At 46.5% G+C, this 23,658-nt stretch overlaps 1 protein-coding gene across 1 annotated transcript; it reads right to left on the reverse strand.

Annotated features, from left to right (window-relative positions):
- Window positions 1–273: 273 nt before the first annotated feature.
- Window positions 274–23,261, reverse strand: chrnb1l (cholinergic receptor, nicotinic, beta 1 (muscle) like). Its single transcript, XM_014156071.2, has 11 exons — window positions 22,868–23,261; window positions 19,283–19,416; window positions 18,516–18,560; window positions 17,847–17,956; window positions 12,010–12,118; window positions 11,709–11,856; window positions 11,347–11,535; window positions 10,677–10,900; window positions 10,301–10,476; window positions 994–1,132; window positions 274–719 (listed from the first exon to the last, which is right to left on the reverse strand). Exons 1-11 carry the CDS (start codon window positions 22,947–22,949, stop codon window positions 570–572), a joined length of 1,506 nt encoding a protein of 501 aa, XP_014011546.1. The 5' UTR covers window positions 22,950–23,261; the 3' UTR covers window positions 274–569.
- Between the last annotated feature and the right edge of the window lie 397 nt (window positions 23,262–23,658).

Below are 23,658 nucleotides of genomic sequence, written 5' to 3' on the forward strand. Positions count from 1 at the left end.
CACAAATTAACTTTTAACAAGGCACATCTGTTAATAGAAATGCATTCCAGGTGGCTACCTCATGAAGCTGGTTGAGAGAATGCCAAGAGGCAAAGGGTGGCTACTTTAAAAAATATAAAATATATGTTTAACACTTTGTTGGTTACTACATGATTCCATATGTGTTACTTCATAGTTTTGATGTCTTCACAATTATTCTACAATGTAGAAAATAGTACAAATAAAGTAAAACCCTGAATGACTAGGTGCGTCCAAACTTTTGACTGGTACTATATATAAATAATATATCTGTCCTATATAAATAGATGCTAATCTATAAACCGTCTATATTAGATTTTATTGCTTTCATAAAGGAGTAGGATCAGATAAGGGGACTATTCATATAAAAGTATATGGTACTGTGTCATCCCTAACAATACATTATACATAGAACACTGAGTTTTACCTGGGGAAACCTCTGGTCCTCGTCATATCAAAGAAGTTGGTACTCAGGTATGGAATTATGGGAAGTGTAGTTCTTGTAATCCCTTGTGAGCACCAGAGTGGCTGTGCTGAGGTGTGTGAATGGACTACGGCCTCAGGGGGAAAGGTTCGTCTGGGGTGTAGTTGAGTCTGGCGTCCATGAACATGGCCAGAGTCCCCAGAGTAGTGATGATGACAAACAGCCACAGGAACAGCCTGTCCACCACGATGGCTATGTACTGCCAGTCTCCTGTCTCCTATAGGGAGGAACACACACAGGCACACACACGCACGCACACACACACACACACATGGACAGAGTAAGTAATGAAGAAGGAAGCACAGTATGTCTGCAGTGACATGTGGACATCACCAGGGCATGCTGGGAACACTGACTGTGCTCTGGGATGAGAGAATGGAGATTAATTTAATGAGCGTGGGGAAGTTTGTGTCTGTGTGTGTGTGTGCCTCTGTGTGTGTGTGCATGCTTGTCTGTGTGTATGTGTGTATGTGCGTGTGTGTGTAACTCACCGAGTCGGTGCCATCCTGCTTCTTCAGCTGCTCAGCCATGTATGTGACGGCAGCGATGGCTGACTTGAGGTCCGGGGGGAGGATCAGACAGTAGTTGTCACTGTCAAAGAACCTCTGGAGCTGTACTGTACTCTCACTCCTGAGAGGGGGAGGGGGGGCGTGTAGAAAGGAGGAGAGAGAGAGAGGGGGAGGAGGAAGAGAGAGAGAGCACAACGGTGTATGAATTTGAGAAGAAACGCAAACACACACAAACAATTAAATGCTAACAACAAATGTAGTTAATCATGGGGAAGTCAGAAGTGTAATATTTCTGTCTGTCTTTTACCATTGAGGTTTCCAGAGGACATTACCTATGTGTCAAATAAACTTCATTAGTCTTCTCTACACATACCAGTGTGTCTGTTGTGGCATGTGTCCTTGTGTCCCCTCCTCCAGGTCTCTGAGTGACAGTGACACTCCTGTCACAGAGGTAATGTTTGGACAACGTATTGTGGTGTTGGTATGACATTTACATTTATGTCATTTAGCAGACGCTCTCATCCAGAGCGACTTACAGTAGTGAGTGCATACATTTTAATACTTTTTCAGTACTGGTCCCCCATGGGAATTGAACCCACAACACTGGCACCATGCTCTACCAACTGAGCTACACGGAACTCTGACCCCTAAAGGTATTCCTCCCTCACACAGCTGTTCCATAGCAGTATTGTTGTCAGAGAATCCACCCTGAACACTACCTTACGCTAGGATATATCTTTATGTGGGGGCTCGACAGAGGCACTGACTACCACTGGCTACCACTGGCTACGACTGACTACCACTGACAACAGCTGACTACCACTGGCTACGACTGACTAACACTGACTACCACTGTCTGTACCATGGGAAACTACGGTACTTCTAAGATGGATATTATTTACTGTTATAGCATTTAAGTAATAATTATTTTTCATAAACTCTAAACTCTACACTCCAAACAAAGTCAACAAAGTCAACACCACAGCCACTGCTAGCTAGCCAACTTTACCAACTAGCAGTACTGTAGAATACAATAGCTAGCTACATAGTTGTCTTTGTATCATAGTTGTCTTTGTCGTTGTATCAAGGATAGAGGTGTAGTACAGAGAAACTATTGAGGTTAGCTAGCCAGCTACATTTTCAAACAAAGCCAACAACGCAGCCACTGCTAGCTGGCCAATGTTACCAGCTAGCAGTACTGTATCATTTTAGTCAATAAGATTTTTGCAACGCAAGCTTAACTTTCTGAACATTCGAGATGTGTAGTCCACTTGTGTAGCTAGCAGGACTGACTTTGTGTTAGCTAGCCATCGTTTAATTACTTCTGCGTTATGAAAGGAACTAGACACGGACACGTATGATCCATTGGTAGTTTGTTGTAACCAAGTATTGGTGCTAACCGTGTGTTATTGGATGCTAGCATGCTAGTTAGCTACGGCGTCATAGGATACGGTGCACTGGGTGGGTTTCACGGAAGAACACTGTACCAAGTTATCTAGCTGAATAAACTAAGTTTGAGTCTATTCCTGAAACATTGAACCACTGTAGTTTACATCAATTATAATTTCTAAAGTGGAAGTTGGAAGAGTTATATCTGAGTGTTTCAGTGAAAGGTTAGTGAGGGAGGCCCTGCTCCCTCACTTCCCCAGTTGTTAGTTAATTTTCATTCCAATCTCCTTTGCATTAGCGTAGCCTCTTCTGTAGCCTATCAACTATGTGTCTGTCTATCCCTGTTCTCTCCTCTCTGCACAGGCCATACAAACGCTTCACACTGCGTGGCTGCTGCCACTCTAACCTGGTGGTCCCAGCGCGCACGACCCACGCGGAGTTCCAGGTCTCCGGCAGCCTCTGGAACTGCCGGTCTGCGGCCAACAAGGCAGAGTTCATCTCAGCCTATGCTACCCTCCAGTCCCTCGACTTCTTGGCGCTGACGGAAACATGGATTACCACAGAAAACACTGCTACTCCTACTGCTCTCTCCTCGTCTGACCACGTGTTCTCGCATACCCCGAGAGCATCTGGTCAGCGGGGTGGTGGCACTGGAATCCTCATCTCTCCCAAGTGGACATTCTCTCTTTCTCCCCTGACCCATCTGTCTATCTCCTTTGAATTCCATGCTGTCACAGTCACTAGCACATTCAAGCTTAACATCCTTATCATTTATCGCCCTCCAGGTTCCCTTGGAGAGTTCATCAATGAGCTTGACGCCTTGATAAGTTCCTTTCCTGAGGATGGCTCACCCCTCATAGTTCTGGGTGACTTTAACCTCCCTACGTCTACCTTTGACTCATTTCTCTCTGCCTCCTTCTTAACACTCCTCTCCTCTTTTAACCTCACCAACTCACCGTCCCCCCTACTCACAAGGCAGGCAATACGCTTGACCTCATCTTTACTAGATGCTGTTCTTCTACTAATCTCACTGCAACTCCCCTCCAAGTCTCCGACCACTACCTTGTATCCTTTTCCCTCTCACTCTCCTCCAACACTACTCACTCTGCCCCTACTCAGATGGTATTGCGCCGTCGCAACCTTCGCTCTCTCTCTCCCGCTACTCTCTCCTCTTCCATCCTATCATCTCTTCCCTCTGCTCAATCCTTCTCCAACCAATCTCCTGATTCTGCCTCCTCAACCCTCCTCTCCTTCCTTTCTGCATCCTTTGACTCTCTATGTCCCCTATCCTCCCGGCCGGCTCGGTCCTCCCCTCTGCTCCGTGGCTTGACGACTCATTGCGAGCTCACAGAACAGGGCTCCGGGCAGCCGAGCGGAAATGGAGGAAAACTAGCCTCCTGCGGACCTGGCATCTTTTCACTCCCTCCTCTCTACATTTTCTTCCTCTTTCTCTGCTGCTAAAGCCACTTTCTACCACTCTAAATTCCAAGCATCTGCCTCTAACCCTAGGAAGCTCTTTGCCACCTTCTCCTCCCTCCTGAATCCTCCTCCCCCTCCCCCCCCCCTCCTCCCTCTCTGCGGATGACTTCGTCAACCAGTTTGAAAAGAAGGTTGACTACATCCTATCCTCGTTTGTTAAGTCAAACGACACCGCTGGTCCTGCTCACATTGCCCTGCCCTATGCTTTGACCTCTGTCTCCCCTCTCTCCAGATGAAATCTTGCAACTTGTGACGGCCGGCCGCCCAACAACCTGCCCGCTTGACCCTATCCCCTTCTCTCTTCTCCAGACTATTTCCGGAGACCTTCTCCCTTACCTCACCTCGCTCATCAACTCATCCTTGACCGCTGGCTACATCCCTTCCATCTTCAAGAGAGCAAGAGTTGCACCCCTTCTCAAAAAACCTACACTCAATCCCTCCGATGTCAACAACTACTGACCAGTATCCCTTCTTTATTTTCTCTCCAAAACTCTTGAGCATGCCGTCCTTGGCCAGCTCTCTTGCTATCTCTCTCAGAATGACCTTCTTGATCCAAATCAGTCAGGTTTCAAGACTGGTCATTCAACTGAGACTGCTCTTCTCTGTGTCACGGAGGCTCTCCGCACTGCTAAAGCTAACTCTCTCTCCTCTGCTCTCATCCTTCTAGACCTATCTGCTGCCTTTGATACTGTGAACCATCAGATCCTCCTCTCCACCCTCTCCGAATTGGGCATCTCCGGCGCGGCTCACTCTTGGATTGCGTCCTACCTGACAGGTCGCTCCTACCAGGTGGCGTGGCGAGAATCTGTCTCCGCACCACGTGCTCTCACCAGTGGTGTCCCCCAGGGCTCAGTTCTAGGCCCTCTCTTATTCTCGCTATACACCAAGTCACTTGGCTCTGTCATATCCTCACATAGTCTCTCCTATTGTTGCTATGCAGACGACACACAATTAATCTTCTCCTTTCCCCCTTCTGATAACCAGGTGGTGAATCGCATCTCTGCATGTCTGGCAGACATATCACTGTGGATGACGGATCACCACCTCAAGCTGAACCTCGGCAAGACGGAGCTGCTTTCCTCCAGGGGAAGGACTGCCCGTTTCATGATCTCGCCATCACGGTTGTGTCCTCCTCCCAGAGTGCTAAGAGCCTTGGCGTGACCCTGGACAACACCCTGTCGTTCTCCGCTAACATCAAGGCGGTGACCCGATCCTGTTGGTTCATGCTCTACAACATTCGCAGAGTACGAGCCTGCCTTACACAGGAAGCGGCGCAGGTCCTAATCCAGGCACTTGTCATCTCCCATCTGGATCACTGCAACTCGCTGTTGGCTGGGCTCCCTGCCTGTGCCATTAAACCCCTACAACTCATCCAGAATGCCGCAGCCCGTCTGGTGTTAAACCTTCCCAAGTTCTCTCACGTCACCCCACTCCTCCGCACACTCCACTTGCTTCCAGTTGAAGCTCGCATCTGCTACAAGACCATGGTGCTTGTCTACGGAACTGTGAGGGGAACGGCACCTCCGTACCTTCAGGCTCTGATCAGTCCCTACACCCAAACAAGGGCACTGTGTTCATCCACCTCTGGCCTGCTGGCCCTCTTACCTCTGCGGAAGCACAGTTCCCGCTCAGCCCAGTCAAAACTGTTCGCTGATTTGGCACCCCAATGGTGGAACAAGCTCCCTCACGACGCCAGGACAGCGGAGTCAATCACCACCTTCCGGAGACACCTGAAACCCCACCTCTTTAAGGAATACCTGGGATGGGATAAAGTAATCATTCTGAGCAATATTTTGAATGATATTGAAAGATAATGCATCTCGGTCAAGGACGTACGTTTCCTGTAAGGATTATAACAGTGACCTGATCCTTCACACATCCGATACAAGGCCCAACACTGTGGCCCAGGCATCAACACAGCAGAAATAATATAATATACACCCAAATATATGTCCTTTAAATAGCGTACGTCATGCACAGACATACATAGCACCCTACAGACCTGCCACCCTATAGTAGTAACATCACAATGTTGGGTCAACCTGCTCCACAAACAGGGTGTTAACGGGTGACTGCCACGCACCCCTGTCCTCTGCCGCCCCTCACCTCCAGTCTTCTGTCCCCTCTCACCTCTCACGGTCCCCTCTCTTAGGTCTCCCCCCTCTCACTCCTGTCACTCCAAGATACCTCTAACACTCACATAACAGGCTAGTCTATCGATATATCACTAATTCAGTATCACTGTCTTCAAGCCCCAGACCAGTGATGGTCTCTGAATATGTAGGTACCACACCATTCATGTACAGTTGGTCTAAGATAATTATCTGTATAACTTGAGGCACAAGTTCCTGGAACTTTCAATAAATTCCTTGGTTTTCCAGAAATTCTGTTTTTATTCCGGGAATCTTCCAACCATGGTATCGGTAAAACCAGGGAATTTATTTTGCAACCTTAAGGCGTATGTCATGCCAGTTGTGGCTGGTGGAACTTTGCGGGGGACGGACTCATTCACTCTATTCCACCAATTATTATGAGCCGTCCACTCCTCACCAGCCTCCACTGTGTCTAGTTCACATGACGTTCTTTCTTTGGGACTGTTTTATAGTCACACAGCCACCGAGAGATGTGTTTGTTCATTAGCCAGTACCAGGGCCATTCAGTATCAGTTATCACCTCTTCAGGGAGGCCAGACTGGCACCAGGACATCATAACCTTCTGGCACCACAGAGACTATGTGTCATCGCGTTTGTTTGTGTGTTTGCGTGTGTGTGGGAGAGAGTGTGTGTGACACCGGCTCCATCTGTCTGTGGTAATGAATAGAAGCCCTGGAATGTTGCTGGCACGCAACAGGCAGAACGGAGCATAGCTAGACCCTGAGCTGTGAAAACACAAACAGAAACACACACACACACACACACACACACACACACACACACACACACACACACACACACACACACACACACACACACACACACACACACACACACACACACACACACACACACACACACACGTAAACTCAGTGTGAAGGGCACCACCTGATCTCTAACTAGTTCTGTGACAGCAGAGAGAGAGCGTTGAATCACTACACACTCCGAGGGAACAGTTGAGTTGACACTGGCGCCATCGTCCCCAATCGCCTTGAAGCAGAGCCATCTTCTAGATAGAGTAACCTCTCCATCCCTCCATCCCTCGCTCCACATCAAAACCCACAAAATCCTCCTCTACTTTGATCACTCAACAGCTCTCCCTATACTCCACACTCATCTACCAGCCACCCTTTTCTCCCCTCCCTCAAACCGTCCGCCCCATCCCGCTCTTTTGGGATTACCCCTAATGCCCAAACCAAACAGAGGCTTATGCCCTGGCGACTGTGGATGGGGTCTGAGGCTTAGCAGGCCTGAATATGATGCCTTTGGCCTGGGATGAGTAGTGCCCACCAGCCCTGGAGATCCATGGGTCTCTGGGTGTTTGCGAGCCCCACTCTGGGTGGTGAGACTAGGGTGGCACTCACAGACTACTGAGGGGCCAAATGAATCTGTCAGATATTTATCATCACTGAGTGGGATGTGGACAGTATAGTGGAAAGTATAGTCGGAACTACTGTTTTTAGAGGAGGCTATCAATGGAGAGCATAATAGAGCCCATGGAGACTATTGTATAGTAGAGGCTATGAAGAGTATAGTAGAGTATAGTAGAGGCCATGGAGAGTATCGTAGAGTATAGTATGGTAGAGGCTACGGAAGAGTAGAGTATAGTAGAGGCCATGGTGAATATAGTAGAGTATAGTATAGTAGAGTGTATGTAGAGTATAGTAGAGATCATGGAGAGTATAGTAGAGGCCATGGAGAGTATAGTATAGTATAGTATAGTGTAGTATAGTGCATGGATAGTATAATATAAAATGGTACAGTAGAGTAGAGTATAGTAGAGGCTATGAAGAGAATAGCAGAGTATAGTAGAGGCCATGGAGAGTATTGTAGAGTATAGTAGAGAGTATAGTATGGTATAGTATAGGACATGAAGAGTATAGTATAGTATAGTAGAGTATAGTAGAGGCCATGGAGATTATAGTAGAGTATAGTTGAGGCCATGGCGAGTATAGTATAGGGCATGTAGAGTATACAATAGTATAGTAGAGGTCATGGAGACTATAGTAGATGACATGCAGAGTAATGTAGACGCCATGGAGATTATAGTAGAGTAGAGTAGAGGACATGGAGAGTATAGTATAGTATAGGGCATGTACAGTGGGGGAAAAAAGTATTTGATCCCCTGCTGATTTTGTACGTTTGCCCACTTACAAAGAAATTATCAGTCTATAATTTTAATCGTAGGTTTATTTGAACAGTGAGAGACAGAATAACAACAAAAAAATCCAGAAAAACGCATGTCAAAAATTTTATTAAATGATTTGCATTTTAATGAGGGAAATAAGTATTTGACCCCTCTGCAAAACATGACTTAGTACTTGGTGGAAAAACCCTTGTTGGCAATCACAGAGGTCAGACGTTTCTTGTAGTTAGCCACCAGGTTTGCACACATCTCAGGAGGGATTTTGTCCCACTCCTCTTTGCAGATCTTCTCCAAGTAATTAAGGTTTTGAGGCTGACGTTTGGCAACTCGAACCTTCAGCTCCCTCCACAGATTTTCTACGGGATTAAGGTTTGGAGACTGGCTAGGCCACTCCAGGACCTTAATGTGCTTCTTCTTGAGCCACTCCTTTGTTGCCTTGGCTGTGTGTTTTGGGTCATTGTCATGCTGGAATACCCATCCACGACCCATTTTCAATGCCCTGGCTGAGGGAAGGAGGTTTTCACCCAAGATTTGACGGTACATTGCCCCGTCCATCGTCCGTTTGATGCGGTGAAGTTGTCCTGTCCCCTTAGCAGAAAAACACCCCCAAAGCATAATGTTTCCACCTCCATGTTTGACGGTGGAGATGGTGTTCTTGGGGTCATAGGCAGCATTCCTCCTCCTCCAAACACGCCGAGTTGAGTTGATGTCAAAGAGCTCCATTTTGGTCTCATCTGACCACAACACTTTCACCAGTTGTCCTCTGAGTCATTCAGATGTTCATTGGCAGACTTCAGACGGGTCTGTATATGTATTCTTGAGAAGGGGGACCTTGCGGGCGCTGCAGGATTTCAGTCCTTCACGGCGTAGTGTGTTACCAATTGTTTTCTTGGTGACTGTGGTCCCAGCTGCCTTGAGATCCTTGACAAGATCCTCCCGTGTAGTTCTGGACTGATTCCTCACCGTTCTCATGATCATTGCAACTCCACGAGGTGAGATCTTGCATGGAGCCCCAGGCCGAGGGATATTGACAGTTCTTTTGTGTTTCTTCCATTTGCGAATAATCGCACCAACTGTTGTCACCTTCTCACCAAGCTGCTTGGCGATGGTCTTGTAGCCCATTCCAGCCTTGTGTAGGTCTACAATCTTGTCCCTGACATCCTTGGAGAGCTCTTTGGTCTTGGCCATGGTGGAGAGTTTGGAATCTGATTGATTGATTGCTTCTGTGGACAGGTGTCTTTTATACAGGTAACAAACTGAGATTAGGAGTACTCCCTTTAAGAGTGTGCTCCTAATCTCAGCTCGTTACCTGTATAAAAGACACCTGGGAGCCAGAAATCTTTCTGATTGAGTGGGGGTCAAATACTTATTTCCCTCATTAAAATGCAAATCAATTTATAACATTTTTGACATGCGTTTTTCTGGATATTTTTGTTGTTATTCTGTCTGTCACTATTCAAATAAACCTACCATTAAAATTATAGACTGATCCTTTCTTTGTCAGTGGGCAAACGTACAAAATCAGCAGGGGATCAAATACTTTTTCCCCCACTGTAGAGTATAGAATAGTATAGTAGAGGCCATGGAGAGTAAAGTAGAGGCCATGGGGAGGATAGTATAGTGGAGTATAGTAGAATAGAGTATAGTGTAGTAGAGGCTATGTGGAGGAAAGTAGAGCACAGTTGAGGCTTTGGAGAGTATAGTTGAGTATAGTAGAGGCTATGAGTATAGGATGAACATTACCTACTGTGCTAGACTATTGGGATGGTGTATAGTAGAGTATATTAGAGGGTATAGAGGTGGGAGGAATAGGAACTAGGTTCCCAGACTATAGCAGATTATGATGATATAGCACATCTATTGGCCTAAAGAAGATGATACTACTGCCAAGCCTGGGCACACAATGTACCTAACTATAATGAAGCTGGCACAGGAGAAAAAGGCATTTATACTTATGCCTCAGGATAGTGCTGAAAAGAAGATTCATGCTTTGGCTAGCTTGTATTCAGTCGAATACAAATCTCTTTACCACCAAATCGTTGTAGCCAAGACGACTGTCTCAAACCGAAAGCAATTATCTACTGGTGGATCCCTGGTCTGTGTGTGTTAGTTGATACCTTACCTGCCTCTCCAGGGTAGGACCAGTTCAGGGTTGATCTTCCTGAAGAAGTACTCTCCCCCCGGCCTGCGTCCGTCGATGCTCTGGAGGGGCGTGTCATCACTAGGCTCCTCCTCCAAAGGCTCCTCTGGGTGGGGCCTCTGCATGCCCAGGTACTTCGGCAGGAAGTGGATGAACACCTGGATGAGGGGTCAAAGGTCAAGGTTTTAGCAGGAAGTAGCAAATATATGGCCCCTTGGCATTGAACCAGTGCAGAAGCAAGAAATTGCATAGAGATGTATTGCAAAGATAATGAAGAAGAAGAATGCTGAGGATCCTAGAGTCTATGTCTCATACAGACTCCACCGTCCATAGCGCCTCCATGTAGGCTACAGCTCACCTTGCGCACCCAAGGGGGCATAATGTGTGTGTAGGGGGTCCGATGGTGCAAGTTGAGGACCACCACACTGAGGATGACTGAGAAGGTGACCAGGATCATGGTGAACATGACATAGTTAACAATAAGAGGGATGGCCAGGGAGGTCTCGGGAACCTTGTCAGCCAGCAGCAGCATGAACACAGTGAGAGCGATGAGGACAGAGATAGACAGGGTCATCTTCTCACCTGGGAGAGAGAGGGAAACACAGGGCTAAAACATGGCGGCTATGGATCTACTGTAGTTGTCTGGCAAGTGATAACGCCGCCTGTGCTTAAACATTATGAACCACCTAATGACAAATATTGCTTCTTTTACAACTGTGGACCACATTAAGTTGGTTCATCAGGCTGCCAGTTTGAGACCCCTGGTCTAAAAATATTGAAATAAACCCCCAAAAAGTATAAACAGACTACATAAACATCGTACCCAGAGCACAACATATATTCTTACTGATACTTCCTTGCTATGTAATCAACAATGGCAAGTTACCCATCTCAATTTATCATAGAGATGGAAAGAGGGCACACATCCTATCTTTGTGCTGAGTGTGCCCTCTATCCGGTTCTATGCAAGTTACACATGCCAATGAGACATAATGTGCATATGTGGCATAGTGTGGCATGGGACTGACATGCGCCAGGTGGTAAATAGAAGACAAAGATGGCCAGGACCATGGTGAGGATGCAGGGCACGATGATGTTAACGACGTAGAAGAGAGGCTTCCTCTCGATGATGAGATAGAAGGTGATGTCTTCATACAGGTCCTCGGGGTTCACGTTCTTTCTGCTGGGCTTATGACAGATCGCCCACTCCCCGTTCTCTGTGGAAAGGGAAAGGGAGATGAAGGGCAGAGGGGAGATGGGAAAAGGGGGAAGGCAGCGGGAGGAGTGGAGAGGTGTATGAGGGGAGAAAAGAGAAGAGTGGAGAAGAGTAAAGAAGAGGAGGTAAGAAAAGAGAGGCCAGAAGAGAGAAGAGAAGAGAGAGGACTCTAACCAGTGAAGGCGTTCTCATCTATGATAATCTCATGTATCTCCTCTCCTTTCTCATCCAGGGCATACTGCAGGTCCACCTCTGATGAGTCGTAGGTGTAGGAGCGGAACACCATGGTGCAGTTCTGCCAGTCAAACGGAAAGTACGCCACCTAAAGACAAAGAAGGTTATTACAGAGTGGGAGTGCTGATCTAGGGACCTGATCCGAGATCAGCAGTCCTACAATGAGAAGTTTTATGAATACGGGCCCTGGTTCATTACCTCTATTGGTTAATAATAATATAATAATGTATTGATAATGTACCTCTATAGGGCAGCTGCTGCGGTAGATAGCAGGAGGCAGCCAGTTGACTGTCCCATCACTGTAGACCAGCACGTTGACATAGAGAGCCACGTCAAACTGACCATCATTACTGTGTGGATAAGGAGGTTCACATAAAGGACAATCAGGAGTCATGTGATGCACATTTTATTGATCTAACCTTAATTTAGACAGGGGATTCCCATTGAGTCCAAGGTCTCCTTTTCAAGGGAGCCCTGCATCGTTGCTTTGTCATTGTGGGTTGTTATGTGTAGATTGAAAATATATATATATATATTTTAGAATAAGGCTGTAACACAACAAAATGTGGAAACAGTGAAGGGGTCTGAATAGTTTCGAATGCATTGTAAATTAATAAAAAATGAAAAGCTGAAATGTCTTGAGTCAATAAGTATTCAACCCTTTTGAATGGCAAGCCGAAATGCTGTATTTTCATGAGTAAAACTTTGCTTAACAAGTCACATAATGAGTTGCAAAGGAGTTTTTTAGTATAAAAAGGGAGTTTTTTAGTATAAAAATAAACAGAATAGAGCTAAGCACAGGCAGTATCCTAGAGGGAAACCTGGTTCAGTCTGCTTTCCAACAGACACCGAAGGTTCCTGAGTTACCTAGTTACATTTTTTTACTTAAATTGGCTTGAAAATGTATGGCAAGACTTGAAAATGTCTGTCTAGTAATGATCAAAACCAACTTGACAGACCTTGAAGAATATTTTAATGAATAATATGCAAATATTGTACAATTTAGGTGTGCAAAGATCTCAGAGACTTACCCAGAGAGACTCACAGCTGTAATTGCTGCCAAAGGTGATTCTAACATGTATTGACTCAGGGTGTTGAATACTTATGCAATCAAGCTATTTTGTTAGAATTTTTCTTACACTTTGACATTACGGAGTATTTTTTGTAGATCGTTGGCAAAAAAAATGACAATTAAGTCAATTTTAATCCCACTTTGTAACACAACAAAATGTGGAACGGTCAAGGGGTGTGAAGTAGTTCAAAACAACACAGTAGGTTACTTCAAAACAACACTGTATAACTCAAGAAAAGCTCTGGGAGGCCCCCAACCATTTTTTCTCCATATTCAGTTAAGTGTAATTAACACACTGCTTAGCATATTTATGTTTTGTGTAATACACGATTTCCAGTGTTCTATTTGTGACACTCATTTGTGTAAAGGTTGATGATCACTAGACTTGTTATGGATTGTTCTCAAATCGTTTGATAGTGATTGACGTCAGAGCTACTGAAGTTTCAATGACAAATTGTTTAGTATTCTATTGATGACATTATGAACACTGTGTGATTCTGTAGCAGCTGGCAAAGTCACTGTCTTTTGTTTTGACTTCATACAAGCCTCTCGGCTGAGGTTTAGAGAACATTTGGTGCTGTCTGATTAGAATATAAAGGGCCTGTTTCCAAGAGGCCCGTTAGACAATATTTTTGCTTCTGCTCTGGAGGTGTTCTCACTGAATTTTTGTATTAAATCGGATAGATTTTTGATTGATGTTATCATTGACTGCTCTCCTTTTGGTTCACCTGAAAAATCCCTTTACACCAGCATTACCCACAACAACTGAGAGGTAGAGCCTACATGCAATGTGTTTAAATGACCACAGTGTTACGTGGATTGATCGTTTTTTGTGTCATTGGAAAACAACTCTTAATTCAAATATTCTAATTTAGTAAAAGGCAACCTTGTCACTTGGTTTGCAATTGAGCTGAGAGATGGGGCTGAAGGAATTCAATCATGCTCAAATTCATAGATGGAGATATAGATGCATGGACTGGCAGTCCACAAGATCAGCATGATAGTTTTAACATCATATTTTGAAGCTTTTTATAATTGAAGATTCCTGTTACTGTATGTGGAAAATATCTGGATTAGGCAATTGCATTGTTTCAAAAGAAGGCATGCATTTCCTCCTGCACTTGGACAAACTCGTATTCTATAGCTGAAAATATAGTCAATGGATTGCCAAACCTGGAAATGTTAGCCTTTGACTCAACCTGTCACCATCTAAATGCATTCGTTGGGTACTGTATTTCTTAATACTTGAGGTTGGTGGAATCCAAACAATGAGTGTTGAGGCATGCTACATCCATTAAAGGGAAAGTTGAAGTTTCTTATTTTCAACTTCCATAAAGGGTTGTTGTTGTAGACGAGTCACGAGAGACCAGGTAGTACTGATAACACTAGAAAACTGTCTCATTGCTTGGTAGAAGCTGTTTGTAGATTACTGCTAATTGTTCCACTCACTCTTCAACAGCTTTTTCTGGTGACATCGATCAGAATGTCACAGACCCAATAGATGACTTCTGGATCTGGGCTCAGTCTCAACTGCAAAATCTTCATAAAGCCTCCCATCTTTGAATCCTGGGAAGAGGAAGGCCGCGAGGACAACACCAGCCTGATTCTGTTCATCTCGCTGTTAAAGGTTGGCCTGGACTGTCTGATCCTGCCCATCTGCCTGTGCCGGCTTCACACCTCCTTCATGGGCGGCTGTGGCCTCTCCGTCTTCCTGGTCAACATGGCGTTGTCATGCGCCATGGCGGCTGTGTGGTTCCTCGGACCTGCCTGCTCCCCAGTGTCCAAGTGCTTCCTCTTGGAGCATGCCTCGGACGTGTTCAACGAGCTGCCTCTGCCCATGCTAGCCCTGGGGCTGCTGGACTATGCCTCCGAGCCACGCTACGCTGGGTGCCACACCGACACCTGCAGAGCCCTGTGGAACTGCGCCCTGACGCTGCTGGTGTGGGTGCTGCCCGGCCTGCACCCCTTCTGCTCAGCTGTCAGCAATCTCATAGAGGCCGAATACGAGGGAAGTTAAGAACCCTTCAGTGGGGATCTGCATAGGCATCTTCTGTGTGGTGCTGCCCCACTACAAACAGCTGTCCTCATGGCTGGAGGAGGCCAACAGGCTGACAAAGCAGTGGGACGACATCAACCCAACGCTGCAGAGCAACTTGAGCTTCAGGTATGCCCAAGTTAGGGTAGCTAGGGGCCAACGAGGATGAGGAGAATGCATCCTTTAGTCCTTTACGTCAGTCTGACTTTTGGCTTCAGCAAAACGTGTGCATCTTACCTGGTCATGTGCATCGCCTGTGAGCTCTTGGGCCTAGTGGTCCCAGCATACATTGGCGTCAGCCTCCTGCGGTTTGAGCGTGCCAACAGCTTATTGGTGGGGCTGGTGTTCTGGCTCAAGAGCGACTGGCTGGGGTCGTACTGTGATCTCCCTGACGGCATCTGCCAGTTGCAGGTTTTATTGGCACTTAAGTAGAGGAGCCGTTACAGACTCTGAGAAGCATGGACAGAAACCCATGCCTGCATTTACAGTTGAAGTCGGAAGTTTACATACACTTAGGTTGGAGTCATTAAAACTTATTTATCAACCACTCCACAAATATCTTGTTAACAAACTATAGTTTTGGCAAGTTGGTTAAGACATCTACTTTGTGCATGACTGAAGTAATTTTTCTAACAATTGTTTAAAGACAGATTATGTCACTTATAATTCACTGTATCACAATTCCAGTGGGTCAGAAGTTTACATACACTAAGTTGACTGTGCCTTTAAAAAGCTTGGAAAATTCCAGAAAATGATGTCATGGGGGTGCTTTGCTGCAGGAGGGACTGGTGCACTTCACAAAATAGATGGCATCATGAGGCAGGAAAATGATTTGGATATATTGAAGCAACATCTCAAGACATCAGTGAAGAAGTTAAAGCTTGGTCACAAATGGGTCTTCCAAATGGACAATGACCCCAAGCATACTTCCAAAGTTGTGGAAAAAATGGCTTAAGGACAACAAAGTCAAGGTATTGGAGTGGCAATCACAAAGCCCTGACCTCAATTCTATAGAACATTTGTGGGCAGAACTGAAAAAGTGTGTGCAAGCAAAGGAGGCCTGACAGGAGGAATGGGTCAAAATGCATCCAACTTATTATCGGAATCTTGTGGAAGGCTACCCGAAACGTTTGATCCAAGTAAAACAATTTAAAGGCAATGCTACCAAATACTAATTGAGTGTATGTACATTTCTGACTCACTGGGAATGTGATGAAAGAAATAAAAGCTGAAATAAATCCTTCTTTCTACTATTATTCTGACATTTCACATTCTTAAAATAAAGTGGTGATCCTAACTGACCTAAGACAGGGACATTTTACTAGGATTAAATGTCAGAAATTGTGAAAAACTGAGTTTAAATGTATTTGGCTAAGGCGTATGTAAACTTACGACTTCAACTGTAGCTAATTCAAAACACTGTAGGCTTCTCTAAACAACACTGTAGCGCACATAACTCAAGAAGAGGTAAATGCATATCCCATGAAACTGATTTAGATCAAATGGTTGATGTGCAGATAAATAACAGGAACGTTTCACCTGTAAAACTTAATGAATTATCATTCACGATTGACAGTAAGAAATGTGAAGGGAGGGTGACCGCAAACAATTGTGCGTAAAGTCTAGGTAAAGAAACACATTTGCAGGATGTTTTTCAGCTCTGGGGAAAAGCAATGTGGGGGGCGGGACAGGGTCAAAAGAAAAATACAAGGCCCCAGGCACATCTAAGGAGTGGAGAGTTTTTCCTGTTCAGTGTCACATGGTCAGGAAAAACTCTCGGTGATGGAACATGGATGGCTGTTCTCTGCTTTTCCAAACTCTTGGTGATGGAACATGGATGGTGTTTCTGCAATTCTAAACTTGGTGATGGAACATGAATGGTGTTCTCTGCTATTCTAACCTCTTGGTGATGGAACATGGATGATGTTTTCTGCGGGTGATACAAGTTAGTATTCAACGTCTGTCCATGTCTGAGGACGTTGGGAGATGACATGGAAACAGGCCACTAGGGGCAACTGTTACCTTCAAGTAGGTTTTGGTTTTGTTAAGGCATTGTGGACAGGGATGGCAGATGGTTGTAAACATCTGAGTCCAAATGTTGCAAGTTCAAATCCAGTGATAAAAAGTTTTTGAGATTTTGGTTTTAAGCCTATCCCAAACCCTTACCTTAACCATTCGGAGTTAATGCCTAACCTTAAGGTTTCGGAGTTAATGCCTAAACTTAACTGTCACGGCTGTTCAAAGGATCGGACCAAAATGCAGCGTGTTCGTAGTTCCACATATTTATTTATTCCGTGAAACTAAATGCAATACACTAAATACTTGAAACACAAAAAACAACAAACCGTGACGCAGAGAGGAAAACACACTACTCAAAAGATAATCACCCACAAAAACAGGTGGGACAAACATCAACATAAATATGACCTCCAATTAGAGGTAACGAGGATCAGCTGCCTCCAATTGGAGATCAACCCAAACAACCCCAACATAGAAATAAACAAACTAGAACTAACACATAGAAATAGACAACATAGAAAAACCACTCAAAACACCCCCTGTCACGCCCTGACCACTCTACTATAGAAAATGACCTCTTACAAGGGTCAGGACGTGACATTAACCATAACCTTAAAAATGTCGAGTTAATTCCTAAACTTAACTTAAAACACTCAACTTAGAAATGTGACATTTGAGACACATGGATGAACGTCTAATTCTGAAGTGAGACTGTGAGAGCTGGTTGGATGGAACATGGATGGTGTTCTTTGCTATTCCAAACTCTTGGTGATGGAACCTGGGTGGTGTTTCTGCTATTCTAAACTCTTGGTCATGGAACATGGATGGTGTTCTATGCTATTCTAAACTCTTGGTCATGGAACATGGATGGTGTTCTATGCTATTCTAAACTCTTGGTCATGGAACATGGTGTTCTATGCTATTCTATTTTGGAGCAGGACAGGAGTCTCACTTGTTGATGAGGTAGATGTCTGGCCGCCACACCTTGTTGGGAGGAATCCTGAGGACATCTATATTATCGTAATCCTCTGGATTCCATGATAACCTGTAGTCGGTCCATGCCTAGAGAGAGAGGGAGAGAGGGAGGGAGAGAGGGTGCGTTAAAGAGAGGGAGGGATAGAGAGAGAGAGAGAGAGAGAGAGAGAGAGAGAGAGAGAGAGAGAGAGAGAGAGAGAGATAGAGAGAGAGGAGCAGCAAAAGAGACACAGTCACAATGTGAGGAGGAGATAAAAAGAAAGGACAGAATGGGAACAGAGGTGAAATCATTATTGCTTTTGTCTGGTGTTGCTGTCATTTATAACGTGGCACCGGCAGTCTCATTGACATACACACACACTGCACTGTCACACACACTCAGGCCCGCTCCAATACCAATTAGCACCGCAGACCGAGGGAGCGAGGGAAGAAGAGACGGGCGAAAAATGAAAAGAAAGAAAGAGAGAGACAGAGTGAGAGAGCGAAAGAGCAAGGCTGCATGTGTGAGGGATAAAGAAATAAATAATTGACCATTATAAAAAGTGACAAGTCCCATTTTTGAAAGAGAGGTGGAACGTGGAGAAGAGAGGGAGGCAACCAGGGAGGATTAGCGGAGAGATGATGAAGATAAATGCTTGACGCTCACCATATTCATGAACACATTGGTTGTCATCTCCTCGTTCTTCTCATTCTGCCCAGAGAGATCGAGACATTAAGCTGGGGGAGAGTTTCATTCTGCCCAGAGAGTTAGAGACATTACGCTGGGAGTGAGTCTCATTCTGCCCAGAGACAGAGACATTAAGCTGGGGGTGAGTTTCATTCTGCCCAGAGAGATCGAGACATTAAGCTGGGGGAGAGTTTCATTCTGCCCAGAGAGTTAGAGACATTACGCTGGGGGTGAGTCTCATTCTGCCCAGAGACAGACACATTAAGCTGGGGGTGAGTTTCATTCTGCCCAGAGAAATAGAGACATTAAGCTGGGGGTGAGTTTCATTCTGCCCAGAGAGACAGAGACATTAAGCTGGGGGTGAGTTTCATTCTGCCCGGAGAGATAGAGACATTAAGCTGGGGCTGAGATTTATTCTGCCCAGAGAGATAGAGACATTAAGCTGGGGGTGAGTCTTGTTGCGCATGGCAGCCCGCTATACTCAATCCTGTCCTAGGAAAGCATAATTGGCTATGCATGATTGGAGGCTCTATGTTCCTGAGAGAGGGCTGGCTGGCAGAATAGTTGGTAGTGCCAAGTGTGTCTGTGTGTGTGTGCCCTGAAGAGCAAGTTTGTATTTGTTTCTTTGTGTCTATGTATGAATTGTTTGAGTGATTATGTGTGTGTGTCTGCATGTTTATTTGTGTTATCGTGTGCGTGTGTGTGTATGTTTATATGTGTGTTCCGTGTGCGTGTGTGTGTCGTACCAGGCTGACAAGCTGGGAGAGGGTCATCCCGACTCGAACCTGGACTTTCTCCTCCCATTGTTTAGCTGGCCGGACCTTCAGGTTGTAGTTCTGGAAGATCTTCTGGTGAAGCAGCCTCTCTGTCTCTGACGCACCTGAAGAGAGATAGAGAAAGAGGGAAAGATGGAGAGAGAGATTGAGGGAGGAGGGGGAGTGAGAGAGGTGGAGAGAGAGTGAGAGAGAGAGGGAGAGAAAAATAGAGAGAGGGAGAGAGAGCAAAAGATGAGAGATACCGAGAACGAGAGAGCAAGAGAGCAAGAGAGAGATGGAAATAGAGAGAGAGCGAGAGAGGGACAGAGAGAAAGATATGGAATGCGAAGGGAACAAGAGGGAAAAAGAGGAGAGAGAGAGAGGCTGAGGGGCTGAAACAACAAGGAGCAGGTGGTGTAAAATGGGTAGCAAAGGTGATCTGTACTGCAATCGATATCCACTATTGCACCACAAGTTCAAAGAAATATCTGGAACAGTGGCAAAATATGAGATCAAAATAGATTCTAAACAGAATGATCACACAATGGAGTGTTAATGAGCTTCGTTAAACGGTCCATTTGATCTCTGATGAAGGAACACTTTACTTTGATCTTTCATTCTTTCAATGTGGACTTCTGGGGCTGTAATTATCAAGCTTCTTAGAAAACATCTAGGATCGGCTCCTTCCTGTCCATGTAATCGTATTCATCAGCGCTCGTACTCTAAGATGCTCAATAAATATGGGCCCTGACTTATATTTTTGCTTCGATCAAACAGTAATATTCTACAAATCTACCAAACTATGTACATCCCTCTCAAACTCTCTTTCCATATGTCTATCTCTCTATTTCAATTGCCCCTCTGTCTCTTTATATCTCTCGACCCTTCTCTCTCTTTTCGACAGGTCATTAACTCCCTCATTCCCTATCCTCTATCACAGTCACTCTATCACAGTATGGCTGCCTCTCTCTCTCTCTCTCTCTCTCTCTCTCTCTCTCTCTCCCCATGTCTCGCTCTCCCTCTTTGACTTTCCATCACTTCATTTCCTTCTCTCTTTATCTCCCTTTCCTTCTCCTTCTCCTTCCTTCCCTCTCTCTTTCACTTTCTCTAGCTCCCTTTCCCTCCCTCCCTCTCTCTCTTCCCCCCTTCTCTCCTCCCGCTTCTCCCTCTCTCTCTTTGGAGGAAATCACAAAATCCCTGATCCCTTCATACCTCTCCTGCCTGGTTTCCCTCTCCAGAGAGAGAGAGAGAGGGGGGACACATACAATGACACTACACCACCACAGTAGGCACCCAGGGGAGACAATGGCCTAGAGGTCACCAGCTAGCATGGGGGGATGTTTGAGAGGTGAGACATTGGCCTAGAGGATACCAGCTAGCATGGGGGGATGTTTGGGAGGGAGACAATGGCCTAGAGGTCACCAGCTAGGATGGGGGGATGTTTGGGAGGGGAGACAATGGCCTAGAGGTCACCAGCTAGCATGGGGGGATGTTTGGGAGGGGAGACAATGGCCTAGCGGTCACCAGCTAGCATGGAGGGATGTTTGGGACGGGAGACAATGGCCTAGAGGTCATCAGCTAGCATGGGGAGATGTTTGACAGGGGAGACAATGGCCTAGAGGTCACCAGCTAGCATGGGGGGATGTTTGGGAGTGGAGACAATGGCCTAGCGGTCACCAGCTAGCATGGGGGGATGTTTGAGAGGGGAGACAATGGCCTAGAAGCCACCAGCTAGCATGGGGGGATGTTTGGGAGGGGAGACAATGGCCTAGCGGTCACCAGCTAGCATGGGGGGATGTTTGGGAGGGGAGACAATGGCCTAGCGGTCACCAGCTAGCATGGGGGGATGTTTGAGAGGAGAGACAATGGCCTAGAGATCACCAGCTAGCATGGAGGGATGTTTGAGAGGGGAGACAATGGCCTAGAGGTCACCAGCTAGCATGGAGGGATGTTTGAGAGGTGAGACAATGGCCTAGAGGTCACCAGCTAGCATGGAGGGATGTTTGAGAGGGGAGACAATGGCCTAGAGGTCACCAGCTAGCATGGGGGGATGTTTGAGAGGGGAGTCAATGGCCTAGAGGTCACCAGCTAGCATGGGGGGATGTTTGGGAGTGGAGACAATGGCCTAGAGGTCACCAGCTAGCATGGGGGGATGTTTGAGAGGTGAGACATTGGCCTAGAGGATACCAGCTAGCATGGGGGGATGTTTGGGAGGGGAGACAATGGCCTAGAGGTCACCAGCTAGCATGGAGGGATGTTTGAGAGGGGAGACAATGGCCTAGAGGTCACCAGCTAGCATGGAGGGATGTTTGAGAGGGGAGTCAATGGCCTAGAGGTCACCAGCTAGCATGGGGGGATGTTTGGGAGGGGAGACAATGGCCTAGAGGTCACCAGCTAGCATGGAGGGATGTTTGAGAGGGGAGTCAATGGCCTAGAGGTCACCAGCTAGCATGGAGGGATGTTTGAGAGGGGAGTCAATGGCCTAGAGGTCACCAGCTAGCATGGGGGGATGTTTGAGAGGGGAGTCAATGGCCTAGAGGTCACCAGCGAGCATGGAGGGATGTTTGGGAGGGGAGACAATGGCCTAGAGGTCATCAGCTAGCATGGGGGGATGTTTGAGAGGGGAGTCAATGGCCTAGAGGTCACCAGCTAGCATGGGGGGATGTTTGAGAGGGGAGTCAATGGCCTAGAGGTCACCAGCTAGCATGGGGGGATGTTTGAGAGGGGAGACAATGGCCTAGAGGTCACCAGCGAGCATGGAGGGATGTTTGGGAGGGGAGACAATGGCCTAGAGGTCATCAGCTAGCATGGGTGGATGTTTGGGAGGGGAGACAATGGCCTAGAGGTCACCAGCTAGCATGGGGGGATGTTAGGGAGGGGAGACAATGGCCTAGAGGTCACCAGCTAGCATGGGGGGATGTTTGAGAGGTGAGACAATGGCCTAGAGGTCACCAGCGAGCATGGAGGGATGTTTGAGAGGGGAGACAATGGCCTAGAGGTCACCAGCGAGCATGGAGGGATGTTTGAGAGGGGAGAGAATGGCCTAGAGGTCACCAGCTAGCGTGGAGGGATGTTTGAGAGGGGAGACAATGGCCTAGAGGTCACCAGCTAGCATGGGGGGATGTTGGCTTGCGACACCCCCACTGGGTGGCGAGGTCAAAGTCAAAGGCACGGATCTTGGTTGGGTGTATGTTTTTTTTATTCTGTCTGTCACTCAAAACCAAAGTGCACAGAGGCTAGAGTGGTACTGTTATTAGGTTGCTAATAAAGTCATGACAATGACATACTGTAATGACATTTTTAAAGAGATGTCATTTATCACTTACACATGGCATGGGTTTCTTCAGTCGCTTAACACACAACCTCAACACAACCTCAGATGCAAACAAATATATGCCCATGCCATGCATTGCACACACACACACACACACACACACACACACACACACACACACACACACACACACACACACACACACACACACACACACACACACACACACACACACACAGCCATTATTATGGGCCGTCCTCCCCTCAGCAGCCTCCACTGACACACACACAAACTTTCCTTACCAGTGAGAGTGAGGCAGAGGCAAGCAGACACCACCCACAGGAAAAGGTCCATCCTCTCTCCCATCTTCATCCTCATAGTCATCCTCAAAACACCTCAGACCACAAGGGCCCACACCGTCTTGCCCCTTCACCTGGCAACTAACAAACCAACCAAACTGTACTGCAGGGGCGTACCAACCTTACCCACCAACCGTACCCACTCTCCAAATGGGTGGGCACTCTAACCACCTTTAGCAGGAACCTGGATAGTCCAACCAAGTCGCTAATCGTTAACACACACCCCCACACACGCATCCAGGTCCAGAGCATTAAACAGGCCAACACAGCCGCTACACCACCGTTTAGCTATGCCAACCTTACAGGCGGAGCCTGCTTGTGCAAGTGAACAGTTTTTTTTTTTCTCTCTCTCTCTCTCTCTCTCTCTCTCTCTCTCTCTCTCTCTCTCTCTCCTCTTTTTGGGTGGGAGTCGTCTGCCTGGGGACGCTCTCACCTGATTGGCCGGTGGTGCTGGGAGTGACAGGAGGAAGGAATTTGTTATGGACTATGAAAGCCTCTGTAGTCAGACACCTGTTGGTGAGGTTTTGGCCGGGGGGTGGGTGGGGGGGTGGGGGGGTTTGGTCATGACAATAGGTATATTTTTGGGGAGAACAACGGGGTGACGTTCAGATGATCCCCTTTGTTATTCCCACAAATATACCTATTGTCATGACCCCCACATCAGGTCACACTGTGCTTTTGGTGGAAACCTCATTGTACATGCTGCTATTTCCCTGTTTTGACTTCCTGCCAGG

The sequence above is a fragment of the Salmo salar genome, chromosome ssa18, assembly GCF_905237065.1.
Source record: "Salmo salar chromosome ssa18, Ssal_v3.1, whole genome shotgun sequence".
Lineage (NCBI taxonomy): Eukaryota > Metazoa > Chordata > Actinopteri > Salmoniformes > Salmonidae > Salmo > Salmo salar.

Coding starts and splice junctions, on each gene's coding strand:
- chrnb1l (XM_014156071.2), bottom strand. CDS start 22,949: ATGACTATGAGGATGAAGATGGGAGAGAGGATGGACCTTTTCCTGTGG. Junction 18,561..19,282: donor TCTCCCAGCTTGTCAGCCTG/GTACGACACACA, acceptor CTCTCTGGGCAG/AATGAGAAGAACGAGGAGAT. Junction 17,957..18,515: donor CCAATGTGTTCATGAATATG/GTGAGCGTCAAG, acceptor CTCTCTCTCTAG/GCATGGACCGACTACAGGTT.